Source organism: Odocoileus virginianus, chromosome 5 (assembly GCF_023699985.2).
Source record: "Odocoileus virginianus isolate 20LAN1187 ecotype Illinois chromosome 5, Ovbor_1.2, whole genome shotgun sequence".
Classification (NCBI taxonomy): domain Eukaryota; kingdom Metazoa; phylum Chordata; class Mammalia; order Artiodactyla; family Cervidae; genus Odocoileus; species Odocoileus virginianus.
In genome coordinates, this window is record NC_069678.1 from 15,446,022 (window position 1) to 15,464,119 (window position 18,098).

Below are 18,098 nucleotides of genomic sequence, written 5' to 3' on the forward strand. Positions count from 1 at the left end.
CATTGATTGTTTACTGTCTACATACTTGATTCTTCCCTAAGAATGATGGAGAATTGGTGTCAGTTTATACTGTTTTTCAAAGCAATCATAAGGAATTCTGAAAAAGCTAATAAAGCAACCAATAAGAAGTCAGAGATGTGAATGAGGTGGGGTGAGGGTAAGAAAGAGGAAGAGAATAGTTGAGAAGATATTCAAAAAGGCAAAAGAAGGACTGTATGTCAGAGAAGAGCAGAGGCATGAGAACATTAGATAGGTTGCTAGGAGGACATTTAGTTTCACGGTTTTATTATATGAATGAGGGGGAAAGTGGCTTATATTCATTGACTTTTCAGTGCCATATAAAACTTGGTCCATAGCAGTTAGGCTAGAGGAAGGTGAACAGGATGGAATCTGGTGACAGGAAGAGACGCTGGAAGTCAGAGAGGATAATCAGAACTGGGAGGGAAATAAGTATCTGAGGAGGTGGCCCAGGGTTTAGGGAAGGAGCAGACTTTTCTTTTTTCAGATGTTGACTAAAGGGAAGTTTTGTCTGTTGGCAGAAGAAGGAAGTCAGAATAGAGGCATTGTGGGGTAGGTTTGTTTAGAACAGAAATCAAAGACTGACATTTCTGAGAGAAAGAACATCTGCAAATGAGATGCTGTTTCTGCAAATTTCATTGCTCCTGACTCTTCTCCCATGTGGTGACAGTAAGAATGGTAAGAATTCTGTTCAAAAAGACGTGTGTGTGCGCACGTGTGCGTGTGTGTGTGTGCTTGCATGCATGCAGGCACATCCACCTGTTTGAGCTTATGTGTGTGAATGTGCGGTATGCATGTGAGTATGGAGTGGCTTCCCCAACCTAGAGACTGAGAATATCAGCCTAGTTTCATTCCAGTATCACTGACTCCAGGTCCATGTGCTCTTTTGAAGGCTATCTATTATGTATGGGTCCCTGGGGCAGCCAAATATTTGCTGAGGTATCTCGCTTTTCCCCTAAATTCTGAGTTTCCTCTCTTTTGTACCTTTCTTTCTCTGTTCTCTCTCCTTCCCAATGCCCCTTCTCATTCTCTTTGTTCTTTTTCCAGACTTACAGGAGCCAATCACTTTCCAAATCATTCGGATCTCATCATTTTATAGCCGATTCCTTACACAAAATCTGGGCTCAGCTTGGTTGGATGAGTTGCAGACTCATGCCTGGGAAAACAAATCTGACACAGTCATTTACCTGCATCCTTGGTCCAAAGGCAACTTCAGTGATGAGGAATTGATAGAAGTGGAAAAAATACTTCATACATTCTTCATTAGACTTGGCCAGGCACTTTACAACCATGCCAGTCAATGGAAGCTTGAATGTAAGTTCAGTTCCCTCAATGGATGTTGGGGATATGGTGCAAGTTATGGTGTGTGTATGTGTGTGTGTCTCAGTGAGTTTCTTATTTCTCTAATAAGCAGCCTCCTTCAATTCTAAGCCTTACCAGACACTCTCATCTTCCTCATTCCTTAATTCACTTCTTGAAGTGTGATTTTATCACCCATTCAATTGCTTTAGCGATCAGTCTGTATATTCAGTGTAACCTACAGCATTCTACTCACCCTACATTATTATAATCCCAAATCTCTCACACTAAGTCCTTCCTTATTTTTTACCTGCATAGTTTACAATGCCTTCTTCAAATACTTTGCCCCTCATGGCATTCATCTCTTTTTGCATCTCCAACTACTACTAGTTCCCAATCTCTGAACATCCAATCAAACTAAATTTTGTTCTATTCCCTCAAATTTTCTAAAATCCTCCCGTATGCTTCTATCATCTTTTAATTAAACTCATTTTATTTTATCTTATTCACTCCTTCTTTCTTCTAATTTAGAACTTTTATTCCCCAGATCCCTTTGAACTGCAGGTAGCAGGTGGCTGTGAGATGCACATCAGAGGTGCCTCAGTAGGCTTTGTGTGAGTTGGTTATCAAGGATCAGACTTCCTAAGCTTCCAGAAAAATGTATGGATACCCTCTCCAGATGGTGGAGATACGGCTAAGTTTGTCTGCTTACTGTTCAATTTATACCAAGGCACCCTGGAAATAATACACAAGCTGATCAGTGACACCTGCCCACGTTTCCTCTTGAGTCTTCTTGATGCAGGAAAGACATATCTACAGAGACAAGGTCAGTCCTGCACCCTTCCTCCACAAATTTTCTGTTCTAAAATCACACCTTCTCATCTTGCTAACAAGGAGCCAAGTGAGGGAGGGGATAATGGGTGATGACTGCTAACAGTGGGAAAAGTATGTCCATCTAAACTGACATGAAGCTCTGAACCTCTGAGTCTGTACTAGAGACCTCATGTGATGACCTTCCCTGTCTTCTGCAGTACGACCGGAGGCCTGGCTGTCCCCTGGCCCCAGCCCTGGCCCTGGCCGTCTGATGCTGGTTTGTCATGCCTCTGGCTTCTACCCAAAGCCCATTTGGGTGATGTGGATGCGGGGTGAGCAGGAGCAACAGGGCACTCAGAGAAGTGATGTCTTACCTAACGCTGATGGGACGTGGTATCTTCAGGTTTCCTTGGATGTGGAAGCCAGTGAGGCATCTGGCCTGAGCTGCCGGGTGAGACACAGCAGTCTAGGAGGCCAGGACATCATCCTCTACTGGGGTGAGGAAGAACTGGGGCCCCGCTGGACTGGGAATAGGTGGTCCTCAGGCAGAACAGGAGAGCCAGGTGAAAAATTGGGGATTCTAGGGACTCCACACCCAAAAGGAATAAAAAATAAGAAATACAAGAGTTAAAAATGAGAGTCCTGCAGGTATAAGAAAATGATAAGTTTCGATGGAGTCACTCTGAGGAGGAATAAGAGAAGAAATAAGGAGGGAGGAGATTGTTGAGGCAGATATTTGAATAACAAAGGAAAAGCATGGAAATGCAGCAAGACAGTGGGTGGGTTTGAGAAGACACTCTTGTGTGCACCCCCACTCCACAGATCATCGCAGCTCCAATGGCTGGATCATCTTGGCAGTGATCGTGCCCCTGGTCCTCCTGGCAGGTCTTGCATTTTGGCTTAGGAAAAGCTGGTGAGTTGTTTGTGTCCTGCCTCCCCCCTAGTTCCCACTTGTCTGCCCACCTGTTTCTCTCTCTTCTCATTCTCCTCCCAGCCCCTTTCCTTCTTGCCCCTCATTTCTTACCTCCACCTCATGTAGAATGACTTCAATCTCTGTTCTCATCAGGACTTGCTGCAAACCTTCAAACACACTTTTCCCTCTGGAATGAGATCCCAGCAGCCCAGGAACCCAGGACACATCTAGATAGAACTCAGTGATGATGGCCTTTCCACTCTTTGCACAACTTCTTTAGATGCTGTTTTTTTTCTGCTGAAATATCAGTTGTTAATATAAGCAATAACAAATGTAATTTTGCAGGATTTTTTGTTCTAACTTAGGTTTGTGACTTAAAAATTCATAATTTAAATTCTGAATGGATTACAGTCCTAGGATCCCTCACATATTCAAATGTGAGTGGGTCATCAGGCTTATTTCAGATGCTACTTCATCCAAAGGGCCTTTCCTGATTCACCAGTGAAAGCTGTCTCTGCCTCATGTGAGTTCCCAGCAACATTTAACTGGACTTTGCTAAATCTCCTCCTCACTTCAGATCCTTTGTGGCCACTGTCTAGTTCTCTTTCCTCCTTCTAATTTTTAAGCTCTTGAGAACAAAGTTCACATATTTTACTATATGCGTCCTTGGCAAAATGTCTTACCTGTGTGTGATATGTTCTCAGTAAAAATCTGTGTTAAATTTATTTCAATTTTATAGCCTTTTAAACGTCGTTTTCCTCCCTGCTATCTTTGTAGTAGTTGAGACATTTGATGCTCTTCTGACTAAAGTACTCCTCACTTGACCAAGACATTTCACAATTTTCTAGCCTTAGTGATTTCTCTGAGCTCCTGAGGAGAAACAGAGTTTTGCCTGTGACAATTCTAATTATTTAGCTCTAGAGACCTATTGGGATGAAGTGTTGCTCCAAGTATTCTAAACAGAAAGAGGAAGGCAGAATATAGACCCTTATTTTTCAGGGTGGTTCATATATGAGAAGCAGAATTAGCATCTTGGAAATTGTTATAAATATTGGGTCTTGGATCTCTTCTTAGACTTCATGAGTCATAATTTGCATTTTAACAAAATCAGAAGGGGTTCATAGCTGCCTTTAAATTCCAGGAGCACTTATATGAGTGATGCCTGAGAGATAGTGGTGGGAGTATTTCCCTGAAGAGAAAAGAAAAGTCAAGCAAAAAGAACAAGAGTGTTGATCCTCAGGATTGAAGTGAGATCAAGACTAGGAGATTACATAAAACATGTTCTTGTTATTCATGATGTTGTGTTAAATTTACAGGAAGTGCTGGTTTAGTGAAAATTGAGCCATTGCTTCTAGGGCAAATGCAAGGTTTGGTTCCAGTGAGCTTCTGGTCACACATTTTTTGTCAACTAATAAATACATAGCTTTATGTGTGATTCTGCATATATATATACATGTGTATATATATATATATATATACATATATATATATATATATATAAAAGTAATCTATTAATTATATACAGTATTTCTTAATTATAAAATACCAGCCAAGAAGTGTCTAATCTTTTCTTGGTCCGGGTAACACTATCATAAATATCTTTGACTTTCAGCCATACCACTGTGTTGTCCACTATACTTTTAAAAACAAAGAAAAAAGTAAAAACAAACAAAAACCAGTCACACCTCATGACCCCACAAATCTAGCTCTTTCCCCATCTCTTCAGTAGCTTCATCATAACATTGTAGATATTACTTTAACACTTTCTGGAGTGGCTCTACTTGTAAATTGATAAATTTCCTTCTGTTTTCCTGGATTTACTGCACCGTTGATTCATTAACACTGAACTCACAGCTCACAATCCTACAATGTGCACTTGAACAAAACTTTATCTAAATGTGTGTTTTCTTCATAAGACATGTTCCAATCTTTCTGTGCTTAGGAACACCAGACAACACTTCAACACTTTGCCTTAGGACTATTTTAAACAGCAACATCACTATCAAAGAGCACAGATACACAGGAAATTTGGCCTAAGTAGATGGTGTAAAGAATATGTTTACAGTTTGAGAACTGCAATAAAAATGCAGGGAGTCACCTTTCTCATCTGGGAACTTGTGAGGCAGGTGTTATTTTGTACCACTCTGTACACATCCATGAATGACTGTGAAAGAATTGTGAGTATTTATTTGAGCATTAAAAATAAATTTTAGCAGACAGATAAATAAGCACATGCAGAACTGGTGAATAGTGAAGATAGACTCTTTATGACTAATGAGCCAAATCGGCACTGTGAGTTGAAATATCCATGGAGAGACTTCAATTATTTTAGGATTAACTAATCAGTTCAACAAGTAAATATTAAACACTTATCTTGCATTAGGAACAAATTGAGCATAAAGTAGTAGGGGAGAGAAAGATCACCACTGCGTTCTGAGCTGAAAATTTTTGCCTTGCTAGTTTGTATGTCTTTTGGGGAAAAATATCTATTTAGGTCTTCTTCCTATTTTTTTGTAAATTGGGTTGTTTATTTTAATGATACTGAGTTGTATGAACTGTTTATGTATTCTGATTAACCCCTCACTGGGTCATGTCATTTGCAAATAAATGTTCCCATTTAGGGTAGGTTGTCTTTTCATTTTATCCGTGGTTTCCTGTTCTGTGCAAAAACTTTTGTTTAATTAGGTCCTGTCTGTTTATTTTTGCTTTAGATTCCATTGTCTTAGGAAACAAAGGAAATTGCTACAGTTCATGTCAGAGTGTTCAGCCTGTTTTTCTTCTAGGAGTTTTATAGGTTTTGGTCTCATATTTAGGTCTTATTCCATTTTATTTTTGTGTATGATGTGAGACAATATTCTAATTCCATTTTTTTACATTCACCCAGCTTTCCAAGCACCACTTCTTATAGACTGCCTTTTCTTTACTGTATATTCTTGCTTCCTTTGTAGTATATTAATTGACCATAGGTTTAATTCTGGGGTCTCTGTTCTATGCCATTGATCTATGTGTCTCTTTTTGTGTCAATATCATATTGTTTTAATTACCATAGCTTTGAAATGTATTCTGAAGTCAAGAGCGCTTCCATGGTGAATCAGACAGTAAAGAATCTGCCTTCAATGTAGGAGACTGGGGTTCAATCTCTGGATTGGGAAGGTCCCCTGGAGAAGGAAATGGCAACCCACTCCAGTGTTCTTGCCTAAAGAATCCCAAGGACAGAGGAGCCTGCCAGGCTATATGCAGTCCATGTGGTTGCAAAGAGCTGGGCACGACTGAGTGACTGATACTTTCACTTTCACTTCACTGAAATCAAGGTGCATAAATACCTCCAGCTCTTTGTCACGACTGTCTCAGCTCTTTGAGGTCTTTTATGTTTTCATGCTTTAAATTATTTGTTCTAGTTTCATGAAAAAATGCCATTGGTACTTTATAGAGATTGCATTGAAATTACGCAGTGCTTTGGGTAGTGTGGTTATTTTACCAATATTAATTCTTCCAAGCAATAAACATGGTATGTTTTCCTACCTGGTTGTGTTGTTTACAATTACTTTCATCAGAAACAGCATTGCATTTTATAATAACATATAGAACAGAAGGATAACATAGTAAGAATGTGGGGAAGAGAAGAGAATGGGGATAAGTCAATCAATCAAGTCATTTATAGAGGAAGTCTGCTCAAACCAAATGATATCCATGAACCATAAATGGAGAATAATTCAACAAAGCACTAATGATTCTAAAGGTAAAATACAACACAACAAAACAACAGTTGGAAAATGTTTAATGATGCTGTATAAAATAGAGGCTGAATTTTGATTTGCTGTTCAGTTGTTTAGTTGTGTCTGACTCTTTGTAACCCCATGAACTGCAGCATGCCAGGCCTCCCTGTCCTTCACCATCTCCCAGAGTTTGCTCAAACTCATGTACATTGAGTTGGTGATGCCATTCAACCATCTCATTCTCAGGTGCCTTCAATCTTTTCCAGAGCCAGGATCTTTTCCGAGTGGACTCTTTGCATCAGGTGGCCAAAGTCTTGGAGCTTCAGCTTCAGCATCAGTCCTTCCAATGAATATTCAGGCTTGATTTCCTTTACAATATACTTTTTTGATCTTCTTGCTGGTCAAGAGTCCTCTCCAGCACCACATTTTGAATTAGGATAAGGGGTTTCATAGTAGGCAGTGTCTTAATAGGGAAAACAAACACAAAACTATGCAATATTGTTAGTTTTATAGCAAACTATGCAGAAAATACTTTTATATCTAAGAAAAGTATTGAAATATCTGCAACCTCAAGACTCTCTGATTTAAAATGCTAATGTTTTTGCAATCATTAAAGTCCATAAATGGGGCTTCCTTGGTAGTTCAGATGATAAAGAATTCACCTGCCAATGCTGGAGACCTGGGTTTGATCCCTGGGTTGGGAAGATCCCCTGGTGGAGTGAATGGATATACATGCCAGTATTCTTGCCTGGAGAATTTCATGGACAGAGGAGCCTGGAAGGCTAGAGTCCGTGGGGTGGCAAAGAGTAGGACATGACTGAGCAACTAGCACTTTCACACTTTCACAAAGGCTCTAGATAGGGATACATTTCTATGTTTTACCACTTGGTGGCAGTAGAAATTAAAACAAAGCTTCAGCTACTTAATACTGAAATTTTCAGAAGGCCTCCAAATCATACTACTACTTAAATTCACAGTAACTTGTTAACTCTAAAAATAAGTAAAAATTGCTTATAAAACATGCACATAATATTAAAAGTATATCAACAATAATATGGAAATAAAATCCAAGGGAATATGTAGCCAGTAAAACAAGCTAAGCCCAAGAAGGATTATCTTATAAAAGAAAGTGTCATGGCATCCTATGCACAGGCTATATATGGATGGGTCATGGATTATTAGAGGACTATAAAATGCATAAGACTGATCAATTACACAGTCACAGAGTCTAGAAGAAACAGACAAATATGTTGTTCAGTAAAGACAGCTCTTCCTGGTCCTGAGGCCCCAGGGAAATTTCTTTCATCAGTTTCCATAGAGAAGAAACTGTTTGGTTCAGGGAACAATGTTCTTAGGAAAGTTCTTTCAGTAAATTTCATGAGGTTCACAGGCCTGGTGGCTTGTAGTCTCAAAGAAGGGTGAGCATGTCAGTCTAAAATATATTTTTAAAAATTGGGGAAAATAACTCTCTGCAGCACATAGGATCTGGTTCACCTGTGCAGTTCTTTGATGCTCTGGAAAATTCAATAGCAGATCTTACATAATCGACAGAAATGAGTAGACTCTAAATCTTCCCATGTTGAACTAATTTGAATCTTTTACAGCAACAGAGACTTTTAGATTGTTACTCTAACCTATACCATATGTATGAGTTTTATATAATCTGATAAATGCAGAGTAGTGACTCTAATCAGTGGAGTTGTAGGTGGAATTTGCAATTGAAAACTTCTTGTAACTTTTGGAGATCACTCATGGCCTGTTGTTTGAATCTCAAGTGCTCCCAGGAGGCTGGTAAGCTTGCTACAGGTATCTGTAGCAAGGACCAAGATTCTTCTCAAGACTAATTTGGTTCTGCTCTAATACAAAGGCACTTGTTGGCCTACCTACAACTCTGTTCATTCCCAATGCACGGCCAATTCCACTTCAGAGAGAATACTAGAAAGAACTTGAGAAAGGGAAATATTTAAAATGAGGATGAGCCCTAATTTTGACCTAAAGTGTTCTAAGTAAAACATCCATGGTCTTTGAAAAAGTGACCTATATCCAGATGACCTATTTAAGTGAAACTGTTAACTTATGTCCCTAAATTGACAGTTGAATTGCCAAATGGTGCTGTATGGCAAAGACCACAGATTTTTTCTTGAAATCTATTTTATACTTCCTCCAGAATTAATCAACTACTTAATCATTAGCTGTGCAGAATAAAATTATATCTCTTAGCACCCTTTTAACTGGCTGTGGTTATGTGACTGTGCTCTTAAATCAATGTGATTTGACAACTTTTGCAAAGGGATCTGAAGTATTGGGGGGTGGTGAGTGTGCTCAGCTTTTTCCTTTCTCTTTATTGTCAGCATAATACGGATTTGATGGATGGACCTCTGGCATCCATTTCAGAGAATAGGATTGCCTTTGGAGTGAGGATCAAGCATGGTAAAGGACAAAGCAAAACAAAGCAAAACAAACAAACAAAAAACCACAAACAAATACCTCAAAGCGAAAGAGGAAACTGGAACAAAGTCCATGACAATGAAACGACATAACAAACCTGAATTGCCTACTTATAGTCTTTTCACAAGAGAAAGAAATTTTTGTCTTTTAAAAATCTATTTTATATATTTTTAAAGATTTGTTTCCCATTTTAATTTTCTGTTACTTGCAGTCAGATTTGATCCTAACTAATCCAGGATGTTAGCTAAATATCAATTTAAAGTTGATACTTTTGGTTTATGAAATGTTTACTTATAACTCTTTACTTTTTTTCATTGTATTGACATATATGCATTATTTATTTTTTGCTAAGAGTAAAGAAAAATTTTGACAGTAGCACCCATGTTATCTGTATATAAGTTCATTTTTATCTAAAAATTTTCTAAGGCAAGGAAGCAAATGCAATCATCATCTGAAATTTATATGAAATTGATATTTACATTTTCATCCGTGGCTGATTCATGTCTATGTATGGCAAAAACCACCAAAGTATTGTAAAATAATTATCCTCCAAATAAAAAAAAATAATTAATTTGAAAAAAGAAATCATAGTGAACTTCTAGGAGAATGATAGAGTGAAAAAATTAATAATTCATTTCACTGAGATAAATCCAAAGTACAAAAAGTAATTTTTCTACATTTAATCTACCAAAGAGATTTAACTTACAAACAAAAACCAAAGAAGATCTATAAGATACATAGAAAGTTGGGGTAAAATTTTATCATATATTCTCACTCATTTTGAATAAGATGGAAGGTTGATACCTGTAGTTTAGAGGAATAAGTTCAATGCAGGAAATAACTAACAAAGGCTTCTGGAACCTTTGTTGTAACTATAGAGAAAAAATAAATTATTGTGAAAATGAAAAATAAATTAATATATGAAAGATCATCCTTAGTCTTGCTATGTTTTCATGTCTCAGTGGTTTGCTAATGCTGATTTCCCTACCCAGGCTGCCTTCTATCTACCAAGATCTACTGTGGAACTTACATTCAACATTTAATGGTCAATGTAAACATCACCCTCTCAGTGGGACCTTAACAAGATGGCAGAGTAAAAGGACCTTGAGTTCATCTCCTGTCAGGAGCACACCAAAATCACAACTGCTGAACAACCATCAGTAAAAAAGACTGCTGAACGTACCAAAAAAGACATTCTATATCCAAAGATGTAAAAGAAGAAACCCAACAAAATGGTAAGGAGGGCATCCTTGTGACATAATCAAATGCCATGCTCCCCAGGTAGAAAACCTACAAACTGGAGAATAATTATATCACAGTAGTTCTCCTGCAAGAGAGAGAGTGTTAAGTTCCACATCAGGATGCCCAACCTGGGGATCTGGCCTTGGCTCCAGAGGATTTGGTTTTTAAGGCCAGTGGGGCTTGAATGCAGGCGCTCCATAGGACTGGTGGAAACAGAAACTTCACTCTTGAAGGGCGCATGCAAGGTCTCATGCATACCAGGACCCAAGGAAAAAAAAATGACTTTATAGGGGCCCAGGCCCGACTTGCCAACTGGTTTTAGAGGATCTCATGGGGAGGTGGGGGCAGCAGTGGCCCAGTGTGGGGACAAGGACACTGGTGGTGGAGCTACTGAAGAATATTTATCTGTGAGCTTTCCTGGAAGCCACCATTTTGGCATTAAGACTTTGCCACACCCAACAACCAATAGATTCCATTGCTGAGATGTCTTAGGCCAAACAACCAACATGACAGAAACACAGCTTCATCCATCAGCAGACAGGCTGCTTAAAGACTTCCTGAGTGCATGGCACTTCTATCCTTGCTGCTTGATGCAGCCCTGCCCACCAGAGGATAAAGACTCAGCTCCATTCACCAAAGGGTAGGCACCAGTCCCCCCATCAGGAAACCTGCAAAAGTATCTAGACCAGCCTCACATACCATAGGGCAGACATCAGAAACAAAATCCCTACAAACCAGCAACCTGTAGAACCACGTTCTGAGAACACAGATCAGAACTTTCCTTGGCATTAGCTGGTGCCTGGACCTTGAATGATGAGAGGGTTGTGTACTTATGGAACATAAAATGCATCTGCTATAGAAGGCCATTTCTCCAAGGTCAAGAAACATAACTAACCTTCCACAGACATCAAAATGCAAGTAGAAATTTAGACAAAATGAGATGGAAGGAGGAATATCCTACAAATAAAAATACTCTATACAACAAGACTCTCATTCAGATTTTACAGAGAAAGTAAAAGCATACAAAAAGCACACATACAAAATCTAAAAGAATTTGGCACCACCAAACAAGCTTTACAACAAATGCTAAAAGAACTTCTATAAGCAGAAAAGAAAAGGCCACAATTAGAAACAAAATAGTTATGAAATAGGAAACCTCACTGGAAAAGGCAAACATACGGTAAAGATAGAAAATTATCTACACACAAATATTTAAACCAGTAACTGTGAAAAAAGAGAGTAAAAATGCAGGATATTTGAAATGCACTTGAAATTAAGAGATAAACAACTTAAAACAACTGTGTGTGTGTGTGTGTGTGTGTGTGTGTGTGTGTGTCTATACATAAAATAAATGGGGGGCTATGAGGCTACTATGTCAAAACCTCATGGTAACTACAAATCAAAAATCTATAACAGATAAACACAAAAAAGAAAAAGGAATCCAATGCAACACTAAAGATAGTCATCAAATTGCAAGAGAAGAGAACTAAAGAGTAAGGTAGAAAAAAGACCAACAAAAACAAATACAAAACAGTCATCAAACTGGCACTAAAAACATACTTATTAATAATCACTTTAAATATAAATGGATTAAATACTTCAACAAAAATTCATAGGCTGGCTTAATGGATACAAAAACAAGAGACCCACTTCAGATCTAGAGACACAAATTGACTGAAAGTGAGGGGATGGAAAAAGATATTCCATGTATATCAAATGAAAGCTGGAGTAGCAACACTTAGATAAAATAGACTTTAAAATAAAGACTATTACAAAAAACTGCATAATGATCAAGGAATCAATCCAAGAAGAAGATATAAGAATTGCAAACACATATCTACCCAGCATAGGTGCACTGCAATATATGAGGCAAATATTAACAGACTTAAAAGGAGAAATTGACAATAACACAATAATAGTGGGTGACATTAACACCCTTTGTACATTAATAGAGCATCCGGACAGAAAGGAGATACACTTTTTTTTTTCATTTATTTTTATTAGTTGGAGGCTAATTACTTTACAATATTATAGTGGTTTTTGCCATACATTGACATGAACCAGCCATGGATTTACATGTGTACCCCATCACAATCCCCTCTCCTGCCTCCCTCTCCATCCCATCCCTCTGGGTCTTTCCAGTGCACCAGCCCTGAGCACTTGTCTCATGCATCCAACCTGGGCTGGTGATCTGTTTCACCCTTGATAGTATACTTGTTGTATTCTCAGAACATCCCACCCTCGCCTTCTCCCACAGAGTCTAAAAGTCTGTTCTGTACATCTGTGTCTCTTTTTCTGTATTGCGTATAGGGTTATCATTACCATCTTTTTAAATTCTGTATATATGCGTTAGTATACTGTATTGGTGTTTAACTTTCTGGCTTACTTCACTCTGTATAATGGGCTCCGGTTTCATCCATCTCATTAGAATTGATTAAAATGAATTCTTTTTAATGGCTGAGTAATATTCCATAGTGTATATGTACCACAGCTTCCTTATCCATTCATCTGCCGATGGGCATCTAGGTTGCTTCCATTTCCTGGCTATTATAAACAGTGCTCTGATGAACATTGGGGTGCACATGTCTCTTTCAGATCTGGTTTCCTTGGTGTGTATGCCCAGGAGTGGGTTTGCTGGGTCATATGGCAGTTCTATTTCCAGTTTTTTAAGGAATCTCCACACTATTCTCCATAGCGGCTGTACTAGTTTGCATTCCCACCAACAGTGTAAGAGGGTTCCCTTTTCTCCACACCCTCTCCAGCATTTATTGCTTGTAGACTTTTAATAGCAGCCATTCTGACTGGTGTGTAATGGTACCTCATTGTGGTTTTGATTTGCATTTCTCTGATAATGAGTGATGTTGAGCATCTTTTCATGTGTTTGTTAGCCATCTGTATGTCTTCTTTGGAGAAATATCTGTTTAGACCTTTGGCCCATTTTTTCATTGGGTCATTTATTTTTCAGGAAGAAATAGAAGATCTTAACAAACCCATCACAAGCAAGGAAATCAAAACTGTAATCAGAAATCTTCCAGCAAACAAAAGCCCAGGACCAGATGGCTTCACAGCTGAATTGTACCAAAAATTTAGAGAAGAGCTAACACCTATCTTACTCAAACTCTTCCAGAAAATTGCAGAAGAAGGTAAACTTCCAAACTCATTCTATGAGGCCATCATCACCCTAATTCCAAAACCAAAGATGCCACAAAAAAAAGAAAACTACAGGCCAATACCACTGATGAACATAGATGCAAAAATCCTTAACAAAATTCTAGCAAACAGAATCCAACAACATATTAAAAAGATCATACATCATGACCAAGTGGGCTTTATCCCAGGAATGCAAGGGTTCTTTAATATCCGCAAATCAATCAATGTAATACACCACATTAACAAATTCAAAGATAAAAACTATATGATTTTCTCAATAGATGCAGAAAAAGCCTTTGACAAAATTCGACATCCATTTATGATAGAAGCCCTCCAGAAAGCAGGAATAGAAGGAACATACCTCAACATAATAAAAGCTATATATGACAAACCCACAGCAACCATTATCCTCAATGGTGAAAAATTGAAAGCATTTCCCCTAAAATCAGGAACAAGACAAGGGTGCCCACTCTAACCACTACTATTCAATAGAGTTTTGGAAGTTTTCGCCACAGCAATAGAGAAGAAAAAGAAGTAAGAGGAATCCAGATAGGAAAAGAAGAAATGAAACTCTCACTGTTTGCAGATGACATGATCCTCTACATAGAAAACCCTAAAGACTCTACCAGAAAATTACTAGAGCTAATCAATGAATATAGTAAAGTTGCAGGATATAAAATTAACACACAGAAATCCCTTGTATTCCTATACACTAACAATGAGAAAACAGAAAGAGAAATGAAGGAACCAATATCATTCACCATTGCAACAGAAAGAATAAAATGCTTAGGAGTATATCTACCTAAAGAAACAAAAGACCTATACATAGAAAACTATAAAACCCTGATGAAAGAAATCAAAGAGGACACAAATAGATGGAGAAATAAACCGTTTTCATGGATTTGAAGAATCAATATTGTGAAAATGAGTATACTAACCAAAGCAATCCATAGATTCAATGCAATCCCTATCAAGCTACCAACAGTATTTTTCACAGAACTAGAACAAATAATTTCACAATTTGTATGGAAATACAAAAAACCTCGAATAGCCAAAGCAATCTTGAGAAAGAAGAATGGAACTGGAGGAATCAACCTGCCTGACTTCAGGCTCTACTACAAAGCCACTGTCATCAAGACAGTATGGTACTGACACAAAGACAGAAATATAGATCCATGGAACAGAATAGAAAGCCCAGAGATAAATCCACGTACCTACAGACACCTTATCTTCAACAAAGGAGGCAAGAATACACAATGGAAAAAGACAACCTCTTTAACAAGTGGTGCTGGGAAAACTGGTCAACCACTTGTAAAAGAATGTAACTAGAACACTTTCTAACACCATACACAAAAATAAACTCAAAATGGATTAAAGATCTAAATGTAAGACCAGAAACTATTAAACTCCTAGAGGAGAACATAGGCAAAACACTCTCCGACATAAATCACAGCAAGATCCTCTATGATCCACCTCCCAGAATATTGGAAATAAAAGCAAAAATAAACAAACGGGACCTAACGAAACTTAAAAGCTTTTGCACAACAAAGGAAACTATAAGCAAGGTGAAAAGACAGCCTTCAGAATGGGAGAAAATAATAACAAATGAAGAAACAGACAAAGGATTCATCTCAAAAATATACAATCAACTCCTGCAGCTCAATTCCAGAGATACAGGTCTGAAGGAGCATATTAGAATAGATAGACTCTACTGATATTTATTGAACATTCTATCCAAAAGCAGCAGAATACACTTTCTTCTCAAGAGCACATGAAACTTTCTCTAGGACTGATCACATGCTGGGCCATGAAACAAACCTCAGTAAAGCTAAGAAAATTGAAATCATATCAAGGATCTTTTCTGATTGCTATAGAAATAATTGGTCACAATGCTAAGAGATTGGAAATCAACTACAAAAAGAATCCCTACAAAAACACAAGCACGTGGATACTAAACGAAATGCATCTAAACAAACAATGAAATAAAAACGAAATTCAAAAAGTTTCTAAAGACAGAGGAGAATAAGAACCTGGTGACATAAAATCTATGGGACACAGCAAAAGAATATCTAAGAGGAAAGTTTCATTTCAGTTCAGTTCACTTCAGTCGCTCAGTCATGTCTGACTCTTTGCGACCCCATGAACCACAGCACGCCAGGTCTCCTTGTCAATCACCAACTCCTGGAGCCTACCAAACTCATGTCCATTGAGTCAGTGATGCCATCCAACGATCTCACCCTCTGTTGTCCCCTTCTTCTCCTGCCCTCAATCTTTCCCAGCATCAGGGTGTTTTCAAATGAGTCAGCTCTTTGCATGAGGTAGCCAAAGTATTGGAGTTTCAGCTTCAGCATCAGTCCTTCCAATGAACACCCAGTACTGATCTCCTTTAGGATGGACTGATTAGATCTCCTTGCAGTCCAAGGGACTCTCAAGAGTCTTCTCCAACACCACAGTTCAAAAGCAACACTTCTTCAGCACTCAGCTTTCTTTATAGCCCAACTCTCACATCCATACATGACCAATGATAAAACCATAGCCTTGATTAGACGGACCTTTGTTGGCAAAGTAATGTCTATAGTGTTACAAACTTAACATCCAGAATGAATGTTTCAATTCTTTGTAAAAATTTGCCAACAGTGGTTTGACCCATGCTTGCCTTATTCTTATCATAATTTATAAAGTATTTTTTCTACACCTTGGTGAATTTTCATAATTCTTTCTAAATTTGAATCAGGTTCTAACATTTTATACTTGTTTTCAGTTTTGGGAAGTATCTGAAATTTCCTTAAAAGTGAAGTCTTCTGCAGGTATAACTTCCTTTGAGACACCTTCATCAATTTTATAGCAACCATTCTCCTCATTTATGTTGATAAATTCCTCTATCTAGATTCATATCTATAATTTCTCAACCAATGGCAATATCCATATTCCTCAGGCCAGCTATTTCTTCAATGACTTCATTTACATTCAGTTCAAATCTCACTTCCAGCATTTTCATTTTTATTTTTGTTGGTCAATTTCTTTTTATTATTATAATAATAATTTTTATTATTATTAACTTAAAATGTCTCAGAATTTATGTAGGGGATGTCGAAATACAAGGAGACAATCAAGTATACCCTTTGATGTCTGTTCATAGAAAAAAATAACAGTCAGTGATAAAGTTTGTGAAGGGTTGTGATTTGTCAGTGATATCACTAGTTATTGATTGCATGCTTGTTATTTCCATAGTGATTCATGGAACTAAAAATTAGTAGTTTTGTACTTTACTTACATTTAATATATTGTGGCAACTGAAATTTGAACCATACTGTTGGGGAATTAGTGTTATTTAAATAAACCCTGGTAACTAAAATTTGTGTATATTGAAAGTGTGCAAAGCAAGCATTGCCTATATTAGACAAAAGAAGACTGCATTATTTGTGGACCCCTAGAATTTTCCTTGTTCTTTTTTTGCTTCTGCCAAGTGACCAGCTTAGAGCTATTTCTTTGTTATTGTTGTAAGATAGCTAATATTTTAAAAACATGAGAGAAATGACAGTAAACTTCAGTTTTTGAAAAATAAGATCATTTTGAAATTAACATAGACATACCTCTAATAGTATATCCCCTACATGTTTAGCTGCATGCTTTTTGATTGCCTCTTATGATAACAATTTGTTACTTCATTTTCTCCAGGAACATGAAAAGATCATCCAGTCTGTCTCTAGCATAAATTGATCAGATTTGTTTTTCCTTTTTATTGATTGTTTAGAAGAACTCCTTTTCAGTTTCATGATTTACTACTACCAATGTAAATTTTAAAATTTGTTTTAAGACTATGTTTTAGAGCACTTTTTAGGCTTAAAAGAAAATTGAGTGGAAAGTATACAGTTTGCCCCCACATAGTCATATCCTTACCATCATCAATATTACTTTCCATATGACACATTTTTTTTTAACCAAGGATAATCTACATTGACACATCATAATCACCCCAAGTCCATAGCTTACCCCAGAATTCACTCTTGGAGTTGTATATTGCATGAGTTTGGATAAATGTAACCTTCATTTAATATTGTAAAGAGAATTTTCACTGTCATAAAAATTCTCTGCACTCTGCCTATTCATCCTTTTTTGCCTAGAACCACTTATTAATAATAATTTCCTGGGTTGGGCATTCCAAATTGAGTGAATATTATTCAACATTAAATTCATGTGAAGAAAAACCTGCAATCATGTTTGATCTAAGAATAATTTTAAGAATTTCTAGCCAGAGCATAAGGTAACCACAAGTTTTCTTTTTATCTTCCTGTTTAGTAGGGTGAATTTTTTGTCTGGTCTAGTCTTACTGAGGATGTAATAGAAAGTCTCATACCCAACTTGTATCTTTTTTTGGAGGTCTCAAGACTTTACCTCATCATCTGTATGGCTATTATAGTCAAACCACTTGGGAATCAACCCTTGACAACACCTTGGGAAGTCCAGGTGTCAGTATTCATTTCAAGATCCAATTTTCA

The 18,098-nt window shown here is 37.5% G+C and overlaps 1 protein-coding gene across 1 annotated transcript; it reads left to right on the top strand.

Annotated features, from left to right (window-relative positions):
• Positions 1 to 198: 198 nt before the first annotated feature.
• Positions 199 to 16,626, top strand: LOC110144145 (T-cell surface glycoprotein CD1a-like). Its single transcript, XM_070467589.1, is given in 6 exon segments — positions 199 to 696; positions 1,066 to 1,332; positions 1,865 to 2,143; positions 2,349 to 2,627; positions 2,953 to 3,043; positions 13,415 to 16,626. Coding segments are annotated over 6 exon segments (987 nt in total). The 5' UTR covers positions 199 to 635; the 3' UTR covers positions 13,425 to 16,626.
• Positions 16,627 to 18,098: the final 1,472 nt, after the last annotated feature.